General features: G+C 47.3%; 1 protein-coding gene across 1 annotated transcript; it reads right to left on the reverse strand.

The window, feature by feature from the left end:
• Positions 1 to 7201: 7201 nt before the first annotated feature.
• Positions 7202 to 19396, reverse strand: LOC149328297 (uncharacterized). The gene is made up of 5 exons (XM_089559856.1): positions 19272 to 19396; positions 12101 to 12233; positions 11641 to 11774; positions 9780 to 9882; positions 7202 to 7701 (listed from the first exon to the last, which is right to left on the reverse strand). Exons 1-5 carry the CDS (start codon positions 19360 to 19362, stop codon positions 7488 to 7490), a joined length of 675 nt encoding a protein of 224 aa, XP_089415982.1. The 5' UTR covers positions 19363 to 19396; the 3' UTR covers positions 7202 to 7487.
• Positions 19397 to 23427: the final 4031 nt, after the last annotated feature.

A 23427-nucleotide genomic window follows, 5' to 3' on the forward strand; every position in this document is an offset into this window, starting at 1 on the left:
TGCAGGAATTCTTTGCACTTCTTCTTCAAGTGATCGCCCACTGATAACGCAACTTGTCCAAGCGTCATCGCCAGCGGCCCCACCCTTCACTCTATCAGGAACACATACTAATCACAAATCGCCCAGAACATTTCTATCGACGAACAAGAAAAGGTTAATTCAACGGAGCCGGCAGCTTGGGGTGTTCCCTTAAGGGCGACGCTTCGTGCTAGCTAAAAGATACAGCGCTCGAGAGAACAAAATAAAAACAAAAACCACCTGTAGAAACCTGCCACGAGTAACCCGTCTTCGCGCAATTTTTTTAAAGCTTTTTTCTTTTCTCTCCTCACCGCCTTGCCTTTTCCTGGGTCCGGTCGCAAAAAAAAAAAAACCTGCGCATTCCTGGCTTTTCTATCGGCCTTTGTTCCTTCCCCTTGGGCTCCTCTGTGTCTGTCATGTCCCTTCCAGTGCCGTTCCCCGAAGCGGCGCGGGGGCGCTCACTCTACAACCCACGACCGAGCATTTTAAGCCGCCCTCCCGACCACGCTCCCCGCGAGGCTTCCATGAAGTGGCGAGGAGGTTCCGATTCTGCTTGTTCACTGTGCCCGGTCGCAGCGCGGTGACTTTATGCAGAAGTCCGCCCCCACCTTTCCTGATTTTGTTTGGAACAGGTTTTTTTCTCCTCCGGCTGGTTGAGTGTCAAGCGATGAAGGTAGCCGCGAAAACACGCTGGCACTCGCTCGTTGGCGTTGAATTTGTGTTATACAATTTTTTGCGCCTTTCTTCGTGTTGCCTTGATCAATCCATGATCAAAGATGACATCGCCTTCAATGCGTACGTCCAGTGCAAATATGGTGGAACCCTATCATCCTTGTCTCAGTGATGAATGACTTCGCTCCGAAAGACGTGAGTGGTGAACATTTGACCGGTGGAGGCCACGGCGGTGAAGGCGGATTTTATGACGGCGACGTCGTGCTGCTAGGACGTAAGTACGCATTTTAAATCACTCTGTTCTTTAAGTACTGCCTCCGTTTCGGGTATATGCTCGGCGTCAACAGAAACGTTCTAACTGTCCAGTGTCTTTTTAACTAAAACTTTGTAGATTGCACAGCGTAGAGGGACGAAATAGCGCAAAATTTTCTTTCAGTTACATACCGAAATTGCTTGTCCTTCATGATAACACGACTAAAATTAGTTTTATAGTTTGTATTCTTTCTTTACAGAGGCATGTGGTGTACACGTGCGGGAGCAATCATCGATAAGCGTCCTGAGGGGGAGCGGCTCAAGCCCTTGAACAAACATCAAGCATCGCATCGATGCTGCGGTATGTGCCGTAAATAATGGAGGATGACGACGCAAGCATCGGAAACGTCCGAGCAAACCTGTTTACACACCAACAATGTTACGACGCAGAGTTTCAATACATTATTGATTCAAATATGGAATGCGTGAGGTGCATTCACGATACTGAGCATTGCAAATGCTCAGGGCCTGGCGTCTTGAGACGCCTTGCTAGTCTGTGGCTTGTCTGGGCCCACGAGGGCCCGCAATTCAGAGCCCTGTTTGTGCTGCTAGGGCATGCATTTGTAATTATTGCATACAGGTGTACCTCGGGAATGGAATTTTTATTCCTTCGGCAACGTGGGCAGCAGTTATGGTGGCACCCAAAGATTCGCGTTTCTGCAAGGACGCAGCCTTCGACGACTCCACAACTCCTGGAAAGGCGCGTTACAGGGCAAGCTTGCCATCGGAACCTGAAGTCAGAAGCCTCGACAGTGGGCAGGAAGCCAATGACCCCTGAAAAGCTACAAGCCATTGGCCGTAAGTTGCATATCACAGTGCTCAATGCATTATGTTGTGTGTCAGTGCCCAATTAAATGATAAGGTGGGGGCATTATGTACTACCAATCATATTTTCTTTTCTGCAGGTGCTTTTCACTACTTCATTGGCCAGCACCCTGTAGAGACCCCAGCGCCGGTAGATCGCCGCAAAGAGTTAAATTATTACCTCAGTGGGCTGGTTCAAGACATGCAAAAAAAATAAACATCTTTTGGAGTTTTTGATGCATTATAATACTCACCAAGCTACCAATACTTGGTAAAAGCTGGGAGCAAATAACACAATTGCACATCGACTGCAATACGAGTCGCTGATAATCGCAGATTACCAGTGTCTGAGGCTCTGTATATTGCAGCATTTGGCATGTACACTTATGGCCCCAGTTTTTGGGCAGATTTAGTCCAAGTGGAATATATTCAAGCATTTTATTCCTGCCTTTGTCCTGTGATACAGGGCCCTCCTGTATAATACGGGCCTAGCCTGTAGAATACAGGACTGTCCTGTAATCCGGTATGAATTTTAAACCGGAACCGCATACCGGGTTATTGTACAGGATTTGCGATACCGGATTACCGAAGTATCCTGTTTTATACAGGATATTCCGGTAATCCGGTATCGCAAATCCTGTACAATAACCCGGTATGCGGTTCCGGTTTAAAATTCATACGGGATTTTTCAGTAGGGCGGTGCCCACGAGTTGGTGGATATTAACCTCGAGGCGAGACTGCTCGTTCGCGAGACTAGATGAAGGAACGGAAGCGATAGCAGCAAAAGATCTTGGGTCGATGTAGTCGGGTACGTGGTCTACCAATTCTACCGGCTTCTCTAAGGGAGCTTCCCCTGTAGCAGCTAGGATGGCTACAAGGTCTAGAGCAAGGCGATAAAGGAACTGCTCGCAGAATAGCGGGCAGTAGACGAAAGTTTAGAAAATTCAGCGCGAAGCAAAACGAAGCCGAAAAGCAGGGATACACACGAGAGCTGGACGAAAAGGCGGAAGAAGGAAAAGGAGGAGGCGTTCCTCCTTTGCATCTGCATTTTGCTTCGCGCTGAATTTTCAAAACTGGCGACCACTCCAACTCGACCAATTCAAATGCAGCCGACGTTCTGCGGGCTTTCGGTGGAGCAGTTGATGGATGCGGTGCAGGTACTCAGATGGTCGGTGGTGGCCAACCTCTACGGCACGGAGCAACTGCTGCAGGAGGCTGCGCTCGATAATGGTCGCATAGGTGAGAACCGTAGCTTTGAAGTGGCCGTACGAGAAGGAGCGGTCAAGTGTCTTCAGTCTCCAAACGTTATCAAACTCGTCAATCAGCTCAGGAGAGAGTTTCTAGAGGACGTGAAGGTACTTCATGTGTTGTGAAGTGATGCGCTTATGGTCGAACATAGCCTTGACTTGCGTGAGCAACACGACGAGGTTCCGAGGTCAAAATGACGACATGAGAACGTGGACGGTGCCGATGTCCCCTGCAGACGATGCCTGAGCCAGAATGTGGGGAACGGACTCCGAACCTGTGGAGGCGCAGTTCACGGCCTTCACGTCCGGGTTCACCATGCTGTGGAGAGACGGCGCCTTATTTCCATAAGCAATAACGGGCGCCATAATGGCGGAAGCAAACTGGCGGAGTGCAGGTTTCAACTACTTTTGAAGCGATGGCTTCGAGGCTCGCGTTCTGCAGAAAACGCGACCATTTGGTTCCCGTTCTGTGCGAAAAGCAAGTGGTCCATATAAATAATAGAAAAACGGGGAAGCCCTGCTGCGGAGCGAGGCCCCTGCTCCACAGCAACAAGCCATCCGCCTGGCGGAAGAAGCCGCGAGGAGTCAAGACCTCTTCGCCTGCTCCTAATCGCGGAGGTCCTGGCCCCCGTCATCAAGGCCTGCGTGCCGGGGACGGGGAGTAGGGGGCTTCCTTATCTGGTGGATCATACTCCCCTCCATGGAAGGAGGCAACGTGCTAAACTGATTGTGAGCAAACTGGCGACAGTGTCATGTGACAATGACTTTTCACAAGAGCTGGCTCGGCGAGAGCAGCCTGGTTCTCGCAAGCCCCTTCGGTGGCTTTGAAACAGTCACCTAGCGGGCCAGTGACCCATCGCTTAACCGTGGAACCACTGCATCATGAGTACATTCCGCGATCTGCGAATGTAAAGTAGAGAACGGCTGCATCTGCGCAGTGAAACACAAAAAGAGGACTTTAGGCCGCTTAAGGGATGCAATAACGCTATCGCTTCATGCCCTTAAGGCGGAGCTTAATTGCCCCGTCAAGTTTAATATCCCTGGCGCAATGCTTCAGAAGCCGGCCTTGGAGCCAGATGCCGCGAGGAAATGCGGCGCAGCATAGATGATTTGATTGCGCCGCAGCGGAGTTGTTTGCGTTCAGGAATTCCCCCTCGAGCGCTGCCGCTTCTGTTGTTTCTCCCGAAACCGGCGTTGCCGAAACCGCTTACTTTTCAGTATGCTCTTCTGCTTTTGTGCCTAGCACTCGTGGCATTGTTCGCGACGTCAATGTATTTTCGCTCATATTTCTCCTCTGCATGTTCCTACCCCGACCTTACGCCGTAGTCACCTATCAGGTGCCCTTGGAGCGTTTATTGTGCTCGACCGTTTTACTACTCTTCCGGCCTGCGCCGTGGTGTCTCGGCATCATACAGCGCATTGGTTCCTTTTGTCATCGCGGTCAGAAGGACGGTTCACAGTCCCTCGATGTAGATGCTTTTTGCCGTTCTGTTCCCGCCTTAAAGCTTCCCCTACAGACGCTTTCTTTCGCTCCATCCATGTCCCTCTTCTTGCAACTTACCATTTATGCGCTGATTTATCTAGTTTGCTACAGCTCCAGACTTCACCATCCCGATTTCAGCCGCGCGTAGACCATCCCCGCTCCACCGACAATCATGGCCATGCACCACTGCGTCAGGCCGATATTGTGTCTTCGCCAATGGCCTAAAAGGTGTAAGAAACAGGGTGCCACCATGCTTCAAAGCGGTGTGATCAACACCCGTAGGACTCAGCCGTTCACCTCGTAAAATACAAAGGTAGCTCCGTTTGTTTCTACATTCATTAATGCTCCCGTAATGAGATCACGCAAGAATAGTCTACCCTTTCCCCTGAATTGATAATGCCGTGGATTGCCTACAAAGGGCAGGAGTCTTCCGCGTTTTGGTTCCTCTTCATTTCTTTAACATCTGCCAAACAAACTGAACTACCCTGTGTGTGTGTTCAGCTATAATGTATTAGCTTCCTAAATCCGGTACTGGCTTCCTAAGTGTGTTATTGATTTCATAGTTTCATTGTTGACTCGAATGAATACGCAAAAAAAACTATATGCACGGGAAACCTAACACTGCACTTTATTAAGCATTGGTCCGAAAATAACCAACGAGAATAAATACGAAGCAGCCACAAGCATCATTCTTTTCGTACAAGAAACACCGCTGTCACTCTCACAGGAAACCTATTCCTAGAGTATGAATTGAGGTAAAAGCGCAAGTGAAATCGCTGGTCTTATATGAGCCGCGGCATCTTAAGAAAACATTCATAAACTATCATGCCTTCAACGCGCAATTAGAGCCACTGCGAATATTTCATATCCGGACCCCACATTCGACTGCTTCGCACCCACACGCCACGGTGGCTCAGTGGTTACGGCGCTCGGCTACTGACCCGGAAGAGGCGGGTTCGATCCCGGCCGCGGCTGCCGAATTTCTATGGAGGCAAAATTCTAGAGGCCGTTGTACTGTACGATGTCAGTGCATGATAAAAAACCCCAGGTGGTCGAAATTTCCGGAGCCCTTCACTGCGGCGTCTCTCATAGTCTGTGTCGCTTTGGGACGTTAAACCACCAATACATTTCGCATCCTAAGGCATGCTTCTTGTTGAATCCGTGTGCTCATCCCCCTTTATTTGCCTATACAAGGCTGCTGTTCGCCCTCAGAATCGCTCTTTTCTTAAATTATTCAACCTTGCTACTCGAAATCATATCCATAACACCGCACAAAACAATTATTCGATTCAAAATTTATGCTACACAACATAAGGGAATCAGTTCATAATGTGCCACATCGCCGGCCTAGTGAACGTGGTCACTTCTCAGAAGAATTGAATGGTAATGCATCCTCTTTCGGATAGATTCTTAAGCAATGTCTCCATTTTCAGTTACTTTTGCTGCCCTAACCCAAATGTCTGTTCCATTTGCCTCTCCCCTTATTTTTGTGCTTATATTTTTGCGTTCATTACATCTTTTTTATGTATAGTGCATTAATTTAACCGATTACTTTTTGCAACACATGTACGACATCCTGACATTGAAATCTATATGTATCACTTATGATGAAAACTTGTTGCCGCCTTGAGTGTTTTTTATGTGCATTTATAATACAGCAGACTTTTATTCAAGGGGGCCGGGTTTCGTGAATCTTCTAATGCGGTGCTTTGTTTTTCTTGTTTCGTGCCTTCTTTTATATATAATTCGATCCATTCTGTCCTCTCCAGACGACATTGCAAGGCAGATAGAGATACAGCAATGGCTTTTGAGGAGGTTCCAAAGTTTTGGATTTATGTTTTAATGACCCTGCTGATATTCTCAGTCGGCGTAAAGCGGAAGGATGCAAAGCACTGTTCGCGGCGTGCCTCAAGAGTGTACTTTATTTGTTGTTGGAACACTCGCCGAGAAATTCTGGACAAGCTAATATTTTCAACAGCAAGTTGTTTGTGAACGGAGTTTGCCTCCATGTCGTAAGACTGCACCACACAGAATCAATGTTATTCGCACATGACTCTTCGGGAGGCTTGTAGTTTTCTGGTACTTATTTTCAAAACCCACCCCGTTGGCTTTCACTTGGCTTTTATTGCAACCTTTAAAACCAATATTTTGCGATGTTTTCGCATAAATGTGATCTCAACAGTACCGTATAATATGCCATAGTTCCCTCACTATTAAAAGTGATCTCCAAGCAAACTGTAGTTTGGAAGATCGTATTATCGGAGAAAAAGAAAGCATTTTATCTATTGACGTCTTATTCCGCCTTTTCCTCGTTGGTTTTATTATGAAAAATCACTGGCAGTGAATTCCATTTTCAGGTTACATTATTTTCGGCATTGAGAGTAACTGAACTGCCATTGAAGGGCACAATGAAAAAATTCCTTCCTTTACAGGCCACTATTTAGCTGCTGCTTTTCAAGCACAATTTTTGGAATTAGTGTTCATTTTTGCTGTCAGAGCGCAATAAAATGTCTTTTAACGTATGTGTCTTCGTGTTCCAAACTCCCTTCTTTTGTGCTCATGGGAGCAACAGTTAGCGTTCAAGTCATGCAACATCCTGTGGTAGAAGCTGATGAAAGTATCTACAATTCTTGGCAAAAATACGACCACTCAATCAACAAATCACTCAATGAAACAATGCGTTTATTTCTTCAGCAATAAAGCAACAGGAGGAGGAAGACGGCTTCAATAAAGAGCGTAAGATTCCGCTTGATTAGCTTCAAGCCACCTATTCAACTAGCATGCAGCGGCAGTGGTCAGTAAAACGAATAAAATCGCATAATCACAAAATAACCGGCAAGTATGCAGTGATAACGAAAAATATAATCTGCAACTTCAACGTAATAATGCTTGTAAATTCTCAACGCGTGACAAAATGACAGCACCACAAGGGCAGGTACGCTTTGATGGATCTATGTTGCCTTTAGACGTATTAGAATAATAGACACGACAAGGGCCATGGTGAACTTCATAGGAACAAGACCAGCCTGCGATGATTTTTCGCAGCCGTTCATCAGCAGTGATGCAGTCATGGCCCGCTTGAAGAAAGCTGTGACCGCTTTATGGTCGGCAGGGCAGCTCTTGGGGAAAATCTCCTCGGCACACGTTAAGATGGTCTTCGCCGAACTAAACGGATAAAGACGCAAGAAAAACATAGTTCAGGGATTTAGCGCGACGAAAAACTTGTTCGCCGTGCTATCAGTCTTAATTATCTAGTTAAAAAAAAAGTAAAGCTAGTAACCGAGGGTTGTTCGGTGGGCGCACAACATCATTTTGGAAGAACGAAGACGTGGGTTAATAGACGACAAAACCTTGGACTATGGGATCACGATGTGCGCCCAAAATTTGCAGCTATGTGATGCATGTTTCAATTCCGTCTCGTGGACAAGTATTACAAGGCAGCCCAATAAAGTCCCAAGCGTGAGTAATGCCTTGAATGCGGCTTTAATTAACGCTTCTTTTTGAGTCTATAGAGAGAACGAGTGGTGCGGTGAGGTTGTTTTACGGCTAAGTGGAAAGAGAAAGAAAATATGGGGTCCGACGCTAGCGGTTGTAGAGGAAGTTGTGCTTATTTTAGACAACGCGGCATCAAGCCCAGTTGGCCTTCATCAACGAAATCAGCCTGTAGTTTTGACTTTAATTTATGCCGTAGGGCGAACTTGCGCAGATAAAAGGATAATGCTCAGCCGACAATTAACCTGTTTTTCATTCCATAAGTATTGCGAATAAGGAATGATGAAGAGAAAGCCAGACTGAAAGTACCTAAGTTGAGGTCTGATAATAGTGAAAAAGACTACTTTACTACTTTTAGATTTAATTTCGAAGTTAGCGTGCGTAAATCGCACTGAGCGAGAATAAAATGTTGCAGTAAAGCTTTCGTATTTTTTCAAAAGCTATTGATTTTGACGCGGTCTCATAAATATTTGTATAGTGCTGCCGCAGCCATTACATTAATGCTGTTCTAGCACTGGAGGTACGAATAAGGTTCATTTTAAATAAGACACATTATTTCACATTTATTGAAATAAAAAAACACAGGCCATTCGCTTACACAGTCATTTCCTGTGTTGTGTGTGCATGCTGTTGAGTTTTTAGCAGATATTGAATAAGGCAATTATGCGCAATGCGAAATGCTAATGAATCCAGATTGTAGGAAAGAGCTAAAGTGATTTGACGTCTCAAAATTTCTTCACAAGCTTTCGGTCCCTTACAAACCTAAAATCAAGGTTGAACTGTACTCTTCATTGACATAAAAATTTGTTAGTCTTCAGCACCATTTGCACATTGGTGACATTTTGTGTTCTTTAATCGATTTAAATCACAAGTGATTAGTGGTGGCTGAAGCTGGTTTGCGCCATATGGTGTAAAACTAAAAGAAACGAAGATAATTAGCAGCAACTGGCAAGAACAGGGGTATAAAAAAAGGAAGTTGTTGCACTATTTCAAGGACTGCAATTTCAGATAAAGAAGGTGGAAAGCTGCCGCATAGTCAAGTGCTTTAGCCAACTCAAAACACAGGCGAAGCATTCTAATTTAGTTTTTTGCTTGATATGCGGGGTCAATCGAATTTTATTCTAGGTAACAAAAAAGAGGAAAGCATTTGTCAATTTTATTATTTACAGTCAAAAAGTGATTAGGTTCTGGGTAACCTTAAATATAAAAAGCGGTCAAGTTTCACAGCATGTGCATGTTGGTAAGTTGAGACGCAATCATGACCCCAATATTTATAACACCCTTTCCTCACTGGCGCCGCTTGTAGTAGTTTGCCAGGGACTACGAGGCGTACCTCCTAAATATAAATGCCTAAAGATTCCAAGTAACATATAACTTGCAGTGAAATATGACTACAAATGAGTGGCATAAGATTTCATGCATAGGTGGTAAAAAAAGAACAAAAACATTAAGATTACAGGCACTAAGCTGCGAAGGTTAAGGCCAGTCGGAGTCATGTCTGGACACTCCGTGTTGGCATTCGGCTCCATACATGGACGTTTTTTGGCTTAATTTGCTCTTTCTATGCTTAAACCGTCTACTCATGTAAGTGAGATGTGAAAAATTAGTTCAAAGTGTTTGAATAGAGCGTAGTAGTAGGATTCAATTCTCTCAGCGACTAAATTAATATTGTTACTAACATCGTGCAGCGCTCGGATCTTCCAGATTTATTTGGTTGAAACTTTTTCATGTATATTTATGACTCTGCTTACCTGCATTCATCTATCTTGAGTGGGTCGGACTGTTTCATGATATATTTTTGAGTGCACGCTGCCAATGACAATGGATCCATGCAAGAAAGAACCTTAAGCTGATCTGGAAAAGTGAAAGAAAGTTAAACACAGGTGCTGGAGACATTTTTCATTTGTTTTTAACAGCAACTGAGAGTATATCGCCTTGTGATCAAGCATATATAGTGTTCTCAGGGAGCGGATGTCATAAAAGCAAGTTGCACTACGGTGGGTAAAGAAAAAAATAATGCTGCCCATAACCTCAGGTTTCTTTTCGATTCAAACGCAAAAGTACAACTAGCAAGTCCTAATACAGTGTGCAAATCCGCAGCATTGAAATATCAACCGTTTAATATACCAGGTGTTTCAGCGAACTCTTTCAAAAATTTTCGAAAATAGGATTTTTGAGGTAAAAATGTGGCTTTTTTCGGCATAGTATTGCCAGTGTTGGCGGAACACCAGAAAACGGGTGAATGGTAAACAAGTAAGTTGGTTAACTAATTTTTAACAATTAACTTTTTACCTAGTAGATCTAGGCGCCTAGTTGCAAATAAGGATTTGTAGCTCGTCGTTAGTAACCGCAACATCAGTTTTTACAATTTCCAAAACGATATTATCCTTGGCGCTGTGGCTCGACAAACTTTGCCTTTTTCGAAAAGTTACGTGCACTGGAGGGGTTGGGTTGCCTGCAGGCTTTCGAAAGCGCATGTATTTTCCCTGCAATGCAGCCAATTTTTGTCGTGCCACAGCGGCGAGGGTAGTCAAGTTTCCGAAATTCTAAAAACTTATATGGTTATTACTTACGACAGGCTTCAAATATCTAATTGCAACCAGCCGCCCAACTCTACTTGTTATAAAGATAATTATCAAAAATTAGTTAATCAGCCTAATAATTAAGACGATTAAAATATTTTCTGGTGTCCGCCAATACTAGTAATACTTTGCCGTCCAAGCTATAATTCTACCTTAAATAGCCTATTTTTCATCATTTTTGATAGTGTTCGCTGAAACTCCTGGTGTATCACTTGAACATAGGCGCCGCTTGAAAGCACGTGGCCGGAAAAAAGTTAACTCATACTAGATCAATTCCAGCACTGATCTTGAGCATTCATGAATTGTTCTGTTGTGGGCACACTCAAATTCAAATTGAAACGGCATGCTGCACTTCGAGAACTGCACTCTGCCTTGTGTTCAGGCTTTCGATTGCAATTTGGACGAGTGCTAGTTGGCGTCCTGTGGGAATGGTAGGCTAAAGCTGGGAACCAAATGTTTTAAAAATAACATCTTACTGGCACATTGTGCGGTTCTTTCTTCTCCAATTCCTTGTTTTCAGAACTTGCGCGATAAATCAGTTTGTGCCTGGCCCAAACTCTGACTCAAATTCGCTGTGCCGCTGAATAGCACAGAAACCACGAAATAGTTATGTTGAAGACCATATGAAGACGACGTGCTTGATGGCGCAGTGATGTTTTTTTTTACTGCGCTTTTGTTTTTTGTACTTTTCTAGGCGTTCACACTTATTATGCATTCTTACGGTGTCAAATATATTTGTTGCCAATAAAAGAAGTTCAGAACGTACTAGTTCCTCGGATAGTATAGTTTGAGAAAAATAATGCTATGGTATCGTAGCGCATGAGGGTTTTAGCGTCCAGAATCTGCTCGAAGACATTACAGAAGCCGAGGCGTATGTATGCTTATCGAATACGAGCGGCTAGCGTTAGCAACTACTGCTTTAGGGGTTCGATCCCTTGGTCTCCTTCTCAGGAGCAGAACAGCTTAGCCTCTGAACCACTATGGCGGGTGTTTCAATGAATTGATTACGCGTATCTTTCTGTTCACTTACTTTCGTAGGCATTTTTGTCACAATGTATATCCCGAAGTTGCCGGTAGCCCTCTTCCAAAGAGCTGAGATTGGCCTTCACTTCAGCTGGACAGGCACTGAGTTGGTTGTAACACTGGGATGGCAGATTCATCTTTCTGTAAATAAAATTCAGAATTATAATTTTTCATTATTCTGAGTATGTTAGGCGAAACATTCCGGTGTCCCTTAATCACAGCGGCTACGTTGTTTTGCCTTTGCAATTTCTAGTATTGAATAGCTCACGACTGGTAACACCACTTTGCTGCCCCCCCCCCCCCCCCATTCAGCTACTGGTAGCAAGCGTTCTGCAATGGTAGCCGGCAGTTTAAAGGCAAAACTCTTGTATTGGTGCTCAAATATGATATCTACTAATATCACAGCGCGCATCTAACATGGAACTTACAGTGCAACGCATCGCAAAATAGATTGAACGTGCTCTTACTTGCAAAGCTCGGTGAAAAATTTGTCATTAATCTGTAGGCCTGGGCCCAAGTTTGCCATGGCGTTGCTAAAACCAAGCTCGAAGTAACATTTTCTCATCCCCATCCACGAACAAGCATCTGGCTGGGATGGCACTGCAATCAGAACAAAGAATTGTATGCCATGAATATATTTGCAACCTGGGCAGAGAATCTTAATGTGGAGATGTCTAAGCAAATTAACGGAAGTGTAAGAAGTGTATTTTTTTTCTCATATTAGGCTGTTACAATCTTAAGGAGAACTAAGTGTTTTGCTGCAACTGGTCCTGTAAAAGCGCCAAAATCTATGACATCGATGTTAAGATGATTAGATAATTTTGATTCGCCTCTGCTTCTAGGGTGAACAATCGTAATCTTCCTCTAAAGCTCGTTTAATTAAACAGGGAAGGCGTCCTTCGGACCCAACTGCGCGGCACACAGGCTACCACCAAAGGATGCAGCGCTCCCTGAGTATTCCTGTGACGTTATGTCTCGTAGGCAGCTTCTGATGTGGCCTTCTACATACCCAACGGCGTACACGATTGCACAGGAAGATATTAGTGATTCGAAAGTATATACAAAATGCAAATGTTTCCGTGTCGCTTTCTAAAGAACCGGACCTCATGGGTGTGAATACACTGCCCTGGCTTTCACCTTGGAAAACATTTCTTCTGCAGTGTGCCAACTGTGACAGGTTCCGTTACCGCCATGCGCCGACACTGCGCTGCGCCTGACGACGACGAAGTTATGCGCCGACACTACGCTGCGCCTGACGACGACGAAGTTGCCCCGCTCTCTTGGTGCTGGCTACGCCCGTCTACGCTGCCAGATCCTGCACGGCGGTTCGGTCTCTTGAGGACGCCTAATAAACGCACCCCTACAATTGGTGGAGGTGCTGAGTTCGTCCCCTACCAACCTGGAACTCCGGAGCCGTACGCTGCCGCCTGTGTCAACCATGCCAGATGAGACTGCCCCAACACCGGCGGCCAGTTCAACCACCGTCATTTGTTCTGGCGCCATCCGGCAGCGTGACCCTGCCCTCTTCAGTGGGACTGCCGACCAAGATGTTGACGACTGGTTGTCATCGTATGAGCGAGTGAGCAGCTATAACAAGTGGGATGACACTATCAAGCTGAGTAACGTCATCTTTTATCTCACGGACGTGGCGAACCTCTGGTTTCGAAACCATGAGGCGGACCTACCCACTTGGCCCGTATTTAAGAAGAGCTTTGCGGAAGTGTTCGGCCGCCCTGCGGTGCGCAAGCTCCGTGCCGAACAGCGCTTACGGGACCGCGCTCAACACACCGACGAGACCTTCACAAGTTACATTGAGGACATCGTTGACCTCTGCAAACGTGTCAACGCCGCCATGCCAGAAGCGGACAAGATCCACCACATCCTCAAAGGCATCGCTGACGACGCATTTCAGATGCTCCTCGCGAAAAATCCCACCACCGTCAGTGAGGTCATTAAGCTTTGCCAGAGCTACGACGAGCTCCGCAAGCAGCGCGCTTCTACACGGCGTGCCGGTGTCTGCGACGAAGCCCTCTCCACTCTGGCCCTGGGCGGTACTAATCCTGAGGACTCCCCTCTTCTCAACCAAATCAAAGCCTTCGTTCGTGAAGAGGTCGCTCGCCAGCTGTCCCTCATATCCCATTTTCAAGACCCCGCCCGCCAAGTTCCTGACTCGACCCCGTCTTTGGCTCCTACCATTCGCCGTGTCGTGCAAGACCAAGTCGCTGATCTGCTACCGTCCAGCCCTGTGCTCCCGCCTGTGACAGGACCCCTGACGTACGCCCAAGCGGTGGCCAGGCCACGACATACGCCGGCACCCGATTCCTACCAGGCCGCCCCTTCTTTCCGTCCTCCACCGCCGTCTGAGCCCCCGTCTCAAGCTCCGTTCTCAAGGGTTCGCCCACATCCTACGAATCCCTGGCGTACTGCAGACAACCGACCCATCTGTTACGCCTGTGGTTTGCCCGGCCATGTCGCGCGGCTTTGCCGCCAGCGCCTTCCGCCTTCTCGACCTGATCTGCGCTCCTACCCGTACGATGCCGAACTATCCTCGCCGAGACGGCCACCTGGTCCCCCCTTTGTTTCCCCTGATCGCCAAATTTACACCACTCGCCGATCGCCTTCCCCTCGACGCCGTCCCCTTCTCCGATGCTGCGACGTTCTAGCTCCGCGCTTGAGGGAAACTAACAGCCGCAGTTCCGGGGGCAAGAACTGCGCTTGTTTCGAACTCCTCAAGTCCTCCGTATCGTCCCGCTAATGTAATCGTAGTGTTCGAGGAAGGTGCCAAGGTTCTCGCCCACGTCGACACGGGCGCTGCAGTATCTGTCATAAGTGAAGCTCTCTGCCGCCGACTCCGCAAAGTGACTACCCTACTTTCTGACTTTTCGCTTCGCACCGCCTCATCACAGCGCATTCATCCCTCAGCCGCATGTACGGCCCGTGTCCTCATTCAAGATGTTTTGTACACCATCGAGTTTATTGTGCTGTCTCACTGCTCACACGACATCATCCTGGGATGTGACTTCCTTTCGACTCATCGTGCCGTTATTGACTGCGCTCGAGCTGAAATCGCCTTTTCTCCGCTGTGTGACGCTCCCTTTTACGACGTACCTACGCAGTCTGCCAAACTTGTGGTCGCGACTGATACCGACATTCCTCCGTTTTCTGCTGCCCTCGTGCCGCTCTCCTGTGTCGGCGTCCCTCATTCAACTGTTTTCTTCACGCCTTCCGAAACCGCTTCCCGCCATCCCTGCCTCCTGCTTCCCTCTGCTGTTCTGACGATCGGCCATGGACAAAGTGCAATTTACGTCTCGAACCCATCTTCGTGCCCGTCAGCAGTGCTCCGAGGTAAATGCCTCGGGCGTATTGAAGAACTTGATTCCTGCCTTCCCTACCCTATTCTTGATACCACCGCTTCCTTCGATGTCGATGTGCTCAGCTCTTGTGATGTTAAGAATGATCCACCGCCCTCCGACATCTTCCACCGTGCCATTGACGCCGACCTTCCACCCGCGCTACGTGATCAACTCGTCGCTCTCCTGCAGCGCTTCAGTTCTTCTTTCGATCTTCCTCACACTGCCTTGGGCCGTACGTCTGTCGTTGCGCACACCATCGACACCGGTACACACGCCCCTCTTCGCCAGCGCCCCTATCGTGTCTCGGCTTCTGAGTGCCGCGTCATTTCTGATCACGTAGACGACATGCTCCGTCGGGGTGTCATACAGCCCTCCCACAGTCCCTGGGCGTCCCCTGCTGTTTTGGTAAAAAAGAAAGATGGTTCCATCAGGTTCTGTGTTGATTACCGCCGGCTCAACAACATCACACGCAAGGACGTCTATCCCCTGCCACGCATCGATGACGCCCTGGACTGCTTGCAGGGAGCTGAGTATTTCTCCTCGCTGGATTTGAGGTCAGGCTACTGGCAGGTGCCCATGGCTGACGCTGATCGCTCAAAAACTGCCTTCATAACACCTGACGGCTTATATGAGTTCAACGTCATGCCGTTTGGCCTTTGCAACGCCCCGGCAACTTTCGAACGCCTGATGGACACTATCCTTAGTGGACTCAATTGGGAGAGTTGTCTTTGCTATCTCGATGACATCGTCGTCTTTTCTGCGGACTTTTCTTCTCATCTCATCCGCCTCGAGCGCGTTCTGACTTGTCTTACTGACGCTGGGCTCCAGATGAATTTGAAAAAGTGTCGCTTTGCTGCCCGACAACTCACCATTTTAGGACATGTAGTCTCTAAAGACGGCATTCTTCCGGACCCCGCCAAACTTCGTGCAGTTGCCGAATTTCCGAAGCCCACCTCACTGAAGCAGCTCCGTAGCTTCGTTGGCCTTTGCTCTTACTTCCGTCGCTTCATCTTGAATTTCGCCACGATCATCGCTCCTCTGACCCAGCTTCTCGCAGGCAGCTCCAGCCTCTCCGCTTGGACGCCTGCTTGCGATGATGCCTTCGACACCTTGCGCCGCCTTTTGGTTTCGCCTCCCATCCTGCTCCACTTTGACCCGTCTGCGCCTACTGAGATCCACACTGACGCCAGCGGTATTGGACTGGGTGCCGTTCTCACCCAACGCAAACCTGGCTTCCGTGAATATGTGGTCGCCTACGCCAGTCGGACCTTGAGCAAAGCGGAGGCCAACTATTCTGTTACCGAACGAGAATGTTTGGCCATCATTTGGGCCATTGGAAAATTTCGTCCCTATGTCTACGGTCGCCCGTTCTGTATAGTAACCGACCACCATGCCCTGTGCTGGCTGGCCTCTCTCAAAGACCCGTCAGGGCGCCTAGCTCGCTGGGCTCTGCGATTGCAGGAGTATGACATTCATGTCATTTACCGCTCTGGCCTCAAGCATAATGACGCGGACGCTCTTTCCCGCTCGCCGCTACCTAGTGCTTCATCGCCTGCTCCTGTGTCTGCTTACGACTTGTCCTCGCTTGCCACTGCCGACATGTCCACCGAGCAGCGGAAAGACCCTTCGATCGCCTCTCTTATTAACTTCCTTTCGAGTCCTACGACTGATAATTCGTCCTGATCCCTCTTACGTCAAGCCCGTCACTTTTCTATTCGGGACGGTCTCCTCTATCGTCGCAATTACCTGTTCGACGGACGCAAATGGCTCCTAGTGATCCCCCGCCATCTACGCACCGACATTTGTGCCGCTTTCCATGCGGACCCCCAGTGTGCCCACGGCGGCGTGTTGAAAACCTATACGCGTCTGCGTCTCCGATTCTACTGGCGTGGGATGTACCGCTTTGTTCGCCACTTTGTGCGATCCTGCCCATCCTGTCAACGGCGTAAATGTCCGCCTCACACCTCGCCTGCTCCACTGCAGCCGTTACCCTGCCCTGCCCGCCCGTTTGACCGCGTTGGCATAGACCTCTACGGCCCCCTCCCTCCCACTCCCGCTGGTCACCGCTGGATTATCGTGGCCGTGGATCATCTCCCACGTTATGCTGAAACGTCTCCATTACCATCTGCCTCCGCCCGCGACGTGGCTTCCTTTCTTCTCAAGAACCTGATTCTTCGCCATGGTGCTCCTCAAGAACTGCTCAGCGACCGTGGACGCGTATTCCTGTCTGACGCTCTTGAGGCCCTCCTCAAGGAATGCCGCATTATCCATCGAACTGCTTCGTCTTACCACCCTCAGACCAACGGCCTGACCGAGCGTTTCAACCGAACCCTCAGTGACATGCTGTCCATGTACGTCGACGCCAACCACTCCAACTGGGACCAAGTTCTTCCCTTCGTCACCTACGCATATAACATTGCGACACAAACCACCACTGGATTCTCTCCCTTCTTTCTTCTGTACGGCCGCGAGCCCCCCTGCACGATGGATACTCTTCTTCGCTACCGACCCGACATTTCCGAGTCCACGCCACTGTCCGACGCTGCCAGGTACGCCGAAGAATGCCGCCAGCTTGCTCGCTCGTTTACCACGCAGACCCAGTGGCAGCAAAAACATGACCGCGACACTTCCGCGGCCTCTACCTCCTACCCTGCCGACTCCCTTGTGTGGCTCTGGGTGCCTCCCACAACTCCCGGCCTTTCGCGGAAACTGCTGCATCGGTATCATGGTCCCTACCGGGTTCTCAGGCAAACATCTCCGGTCAATTATATTGTTGAGCCTGTTGCACCCGCTGCGGACTTGCGTCGCCGTGGCCGCGAAACCGTCCACGTCGACCGACTGAAGCCGTACTACGACCCCTCTGTTCTTCCTTCCCCTTAAGACGCCAGGATGGCTCCTTTTCACCCGGGGGAAACTGTAGTGTGCCAACTGTGACAGGTTCCGCTACCGCCATGCGCCGACACTGCGCTGCGCCTGACGACGACGAAGTTATGCGCCGACACTACGCTGCGCCTGACGACGACGAAGTTGCCCCGCTCTCTTGGTGCTGGCTACGCCCGTCTACGCTGCCAGATCCTGCACGGCGGTTCGGTCTCTTGAGGACGCCTAATAAACGCACCCCTACACTTCTATTTTTGTAGACACCCCAGCGAATACAGCTAGGCATTTTAAATTCCAACATTGTTTCAAGGAATTCGTATCTTCGATGAGGACCTGTGCTAACAACCACCCCGGGAAAAAAATGTCTTATAACTGCCGTTTAGTTTCCTTCGCTTCAAAGGAATAAAAATATTGTTGTTACCATCAAGTACTGAGGGAATTACAAAATGAGCAAGGAGCTCAACAACTGCAGACTGGAAATACCAAACAGTAAAGGATAAAGAGCGCTGCTGTTACTGGCTGTATCATATGTAATACACTGTGGTTCATTTCGAGAAGCTTTCAATACCTCCATTGGTTTATTAATGGCTTTTAGAGCCTGTTACCCAAAGAACGTCGTAGGAAAAAACTTTAGCTTCGTACCTCTGATCGAAACAAGGTACCCAAGGCTGTAACTGACATGTGAACAACTTATGGGCGCGGCAGAAAATGCCCCGTTTACAAAAGGAGGGAATAACAATAAGTTAGGCTTTGTCAACTAAACGACATACGTGACTACGTAGTTGGATGGAAAGCCAACCCTGAATGTGTCCTGTACGTCAAACCCTGCACCTGAATGTACAATAATTTTACCACCAAATGAGGCCGCAGGATTTAATGTAGAATGGCCTGATGTCGGTAAAGCGGGAAGGCAAGAAGAGGCAAACACAGAGACTTGTAAGGGCAGACAGTACAACAGAAACAAGCAGCAGCAAACTGAGTTAGCTTCGATTCCTATCCTGGCGAGTTTAGTCCTTGAGGTCGCTGAGAGTAGGACGAAACTACGCGAATAGAAAACGATAAGCTTAGGTGTAGGTTTCTATGATTGCTACAGAAGACTGCATTATTCGGTCACACATTCGCATGATAATCAGAGGTCACTTTGGAAGCATTACACAGGATTTCCTAAAGCATGAAATACACCTTCAGTCAGTGCTACTTCTTTTCTACCTTACTTTTGTTCAAAGTATCATAGGAACAATGCGCTCTCCGGAGAATATTTGAAACACCGCAGGCGTGGTAATGCACTCCAAACGCAGTCATTTACACATTTAAAAAATAGTAACTTTCATTCTAAGTTAATGATAATGAGCAATGTAGACTTAATACATTAAAAATTTGGCGAGCAATTCTTCCTTGCACCAACCTTGTGCCGAAGCCGCGACGTCGACAAGAATCAGAAATATTGCCGGGGCGGAGATAATAGCCATTGCCGAGGAGATGCCGTATGGTGCCATTGCGTGTTCAGAAGTAGAGTGGCCTAGCCACAAGCTGCGCTTTTATCTCACCTGCGAGTGTCTGTAATCCTATCTATATGTGACAATAGATAGCGTATCTATCGGCGTGCGTTCAGGAGCGTCCGCTATATGAGCCGTATGTGTGTCCCCGTAAGAGTATCAACTGCTCCTTTATGGACCCTGATTCGTTGCGCTCTTTGTTATAGGATAAGTTACAGAACTCCTTTATGACTGACGTCTTTATCAAAATCCCAGATGAACCGTCACTTGCTCTTTTTCCTGCCTGTTTGAAGATGAGTAGCAATGAAAATCGGAGTGTTCGTGGAAGGCGTTTGTATCATTTTCTTCGAAACCTTATCTCGCGGTTTGTGCCCACGCTGTGGACGATATACGCACGGCATTCGACGATACATCAGCCAAGGCTTTCAATAAAGTGGTTCACTGAAGAAGCGTTAAATTAATCCGCAGTGTTCTACTTTCTGCTCAATCACAGGAGGTGTGAGCGGTTACTTTAACGCAAAGACTCATTTGCCCTCCCGTTGAGAAGTTCAGAGCATTTTTTTTGCAATTATTAAACCATGAATTGATTAGATATGCCTACTCATTCGAATGAACTAATAATTGCAGGTAGAAACATATGAAGCAAATTTGTGGTGAGAGCTTAAAAACAACCGATTCATTTATTTCATCACAACGCATAGTCGTGAGAAATGTGACATGAAATATTGTTTCGGCATTGAATTATTTTTATTCTATAACTATGCATGACTAGCACTAGTTTTTTCTTTTTTCAAACTAACTTTTCTCTTTGCGTTTAATATCCAAAATTTGTCCTCAAATTCAGACCAGAAATATCGAGAAAATTCGAAGTTTTCTAGGAATATTTTCTTTCCTCTTATATTTATTCTGAGTGTACCTCATGCATGGTCTTTTTTTCGCTTTCAAAGAGCACGCGAAAAGCCGTGAGACTGTGCGCACTTGCGCTACTGTATTATACTGCTCTCTGCAGCGTTTTTACCGAGTGTTCTCAATCATCTTGACCAGGTAAGCCACCGCCGATTTATAGATTCGGCCACAGGTTACGTCAGCACCTTCGTTTGCAACACAGAAGCGGTCGTCACCATATCTGTTGAGTATGAGGCAGACATAATGAAATCGCTCGACGCGCCTGCCTTTTACTCAAGAGATACGGCGACGATCTACACAAGATACTCTTCTGAGACTATCTGTGCCCTACTTACAAGGTTCACACTGTTTACACAGTTTGCTGAGCTTACGGTTTGACATGAACTTCACGTGCGTCCACTCCCCGCGATGCGAGTGCCAGCCAGTGTGTGCGTGTGCGGCCATCACCCGTGAAACTCACTGTGCTCTGCCATCATCAACCTTCATTCGCAGTTTCCCTTCCTCCCCTTCCACTTCCCTGTGTGGAGTAACAGGCCAGGGTAATGTTACCACAGGCCGACCTCCCCTCTTTTACCTCTCATTAAAATTCGTTTCTCTCTCTGTCGACACGAGGTGTTTGAAATGCTAAATGGCTTCTCCGGATCATAATCTAGAGCACAACCAAAGTTCTCTTTCAACAGTTTTATTACTTGTATACAAAAATACGGAATGCTGCAGAAGTTTTATTCCAGAAACCAAAATTGACGTATCCATGTGCGAAGATGTACACCAACGTCCCTTGGTAAAAAAAAATGGTGGAGCTAGTTACTTCGCAAAGAACTCTTTGGTAAAGAAGATAAAATCTAAGCACTCCGACATTTATGGTATTACTACAGAGTACGGCTCTGCTGCCTTGGCGGCCATGGGACCGTCAGATAGGCCGAACACAGGGGCAGAGTTCGGCGCCCTCCTCATCGTGAGAAAAATTGCTGGCCACGGCAAAGTCAAGCCGTACGTGTGGCAGAACGCGAAGCCATTACGCTTCATGTCGACATCATTGCCAAGTGGAGGACGCATATTATCGGGAGTATCAGAACAGTTACAGGGGCTCACTCGAGCTTCCTGCCACCTCGGCCGTGCCTAGAACGTTCACGGAGCCGCCGGTATGCACGCACTGGCTCGCACGAACCGCGCAGGTTAAACATAGTGAAGTTTCGTTAAGGCCTCAACTTGGGCCTGTTGGTTATCCTTGTAAATATCTAGCGCAAAAAACGGGTCCACAGGAAGAGAAGGGCACACCACGAGTGCTACTAACAGCAATGCTTTTCTGCAACGAGGCAATAACAGGGAGGTTGAGTACACATAAACAAAAACACAGAACTGCAATCGCGGCAGTCAGAAGTTAAAAACTATTTAAGAAGGCTCTCTTTAGACAGCAAAATGACAAACCCTACGCAGCAACCTCACGCTTCGTTGCCGTGATTGCCAAGAAGGCGCGCGAAAGCCAGACCTACGTCACTGCGAGGTCTTGAAAAGTCATAGGGTACAACTCACGCGAGAAATTATAGAAGCCTTCGCAATCTGCAAAAGAGGCGCGGATTGTGTTAGTGCTCCATCTGTCAGTTTGCTGGCTAAGAGAGAGCCTTCTTAGATAGCTTTTAACTTTTGACTGCCACGATTGAGGTTCTGTTTTCTGTTCGTTTACGTGTACGCAACCTTCCTATTTATTGCCGCGTTGCAATAAATCATTGTTGCTAGTAGCGCTGAGGGTGTGTCCTTCCCTTTATGTTGAACCGTTTCTTGCGCTAGCTGTTCGCATAATGAACTTTCTGCCGCGTAGACATTTTTACTAGAATTAACGTTTTAGTCATTAGAGTAACGGCTTCCGAATTTTTAATAATTTGTTGGTAATAATCAAAGCCATCACCCAAACTCGATTAGGAACGAACAGACTGTCGTTGACGCTATTTTTTTTGTTTCACTGGACATCCTAGCGCCTTATAAGACGCGCCGTGCCGGCACTAACATTATACTTAACCTCAATTTTGGGTTTGCTTTATGGGGTATTATCGTCCCAAAGGGACTCAGGCTATGAGAGACATTGCGGTGAAGGGCTGCGGAAATTTCGACCACCTGGAGTTGTCACACAGTACGCAGGCCTCTCGAACTTCACCTGAACCGGAAATCGACCTCCATGGCCGAGATCGAACCCGCGTCTTTTGGGTCAGCAGCCGAACACATAACCACTGAAGCATCGCGACGGCGCTTTAACAAAAAAAAATTCAACAACATGAATTTTACTCAGTGAAAGCAAAAGAGTGTCGCAGAGTGTGTCAGGCAAAAAGTAACAGTCAGATGCTTATGCCAAAAAAGGAAAATCCAATACCCAAACTACATCTTAGACTAGCTCTCACAAGGGCCCTTTCGGCCCTAATGAAGTCTACATTACTAAAAGTCGTTTCGTGTTTTCCATTGACACATGAGCAATCAGTATGTGATAAACGCAACTGTCCACGACACAGTGGTGACACCAGAAATAATATTAATATTTTCGGTTTTCATAAACCAGCTGCGGCTGCTGCCCTTGTGTTCAGGATAATTTCAACTCCATTGTATTTTATATAACTTTGTTCTTGAAAATATTCTGAATACTTCGTGGTAACATTCTTCTGCAGAGCCTTTTGCTTCGTTTGGTGACGAATTCTCATTTTAAAAAAACTCACGCAAATAAGCATGATTGGTGAGGCACGCGGTGTGTGGCCAGCTTTTCTGTGCACCCGGATCGGGCGAGAAACTTCAGTAGCTTTTTATGTTGACCATATTCAATCTCGTAATTGTGAGAGAACTCAGCAAAATAATAAGTGTCGGTGTCAAAGCTATAGAACGTAGAAACCATTTCGAAATGCACTGCGCATGACCTGAGGTACAAAAAACCGAGTGAGATCAATTAACGCACAATTCGTTGCGCCAGGTCGCAACACGTTTCAGAGTGAAATCCTCTAAATATGGAGTGGAACTGGATCATTATCTCTAGTAAAGCACATGGTGTTCATATGGCGAATTACAAATGACACTTCAGGAGATATTTGAGCTCTTATAAATGATGTGTCAATACCACAACAGATCACGCTTTGCACGCGGAAAACGTGTGGTTTTACTGCTCCTTAACTTAATTATGTG

Source organism: Amblyomma mixtum, chromosome 9, assembly GCF_055824585.1.
Source record: "Amblyomma mixtum isolate Tamu chromosome 9, ASM5582458v1, whole genome shotgun sequence".
Taxonomy (NCBI): domain Eukaryota; kingdom Metazoa; phylum Arthropoda; class Arachnida; order Ixodida; family Ixodidae; genus Amblyomma; species Amblyomma mixtum.

Bases quoted from the DNA above. Each gene is read 5' to 3' on its own strand.
- LOC149328297 (XM_089559856.1), bottom strand. From the start codon at position 19,362: ATGGCACCATACGGCATCTCCTCGGCAATGGCTATTATCTCCGCCCCG. The intron at 12,234-19,271 runs GTTGGTGCAAGG...TTCTGATTGCAG, and splicing joins CGTCGCGGCTTCGGCACAAG to TGCCATCCCAGCCAGATGCT. The intron at 9,883-11,640 runs GTAAGTGAACAG...TCACTTTTCCAG, and splicing joins TGACAAAAATGCCTACGAAA to ATCAGCTTAAGGTTCTTTCT.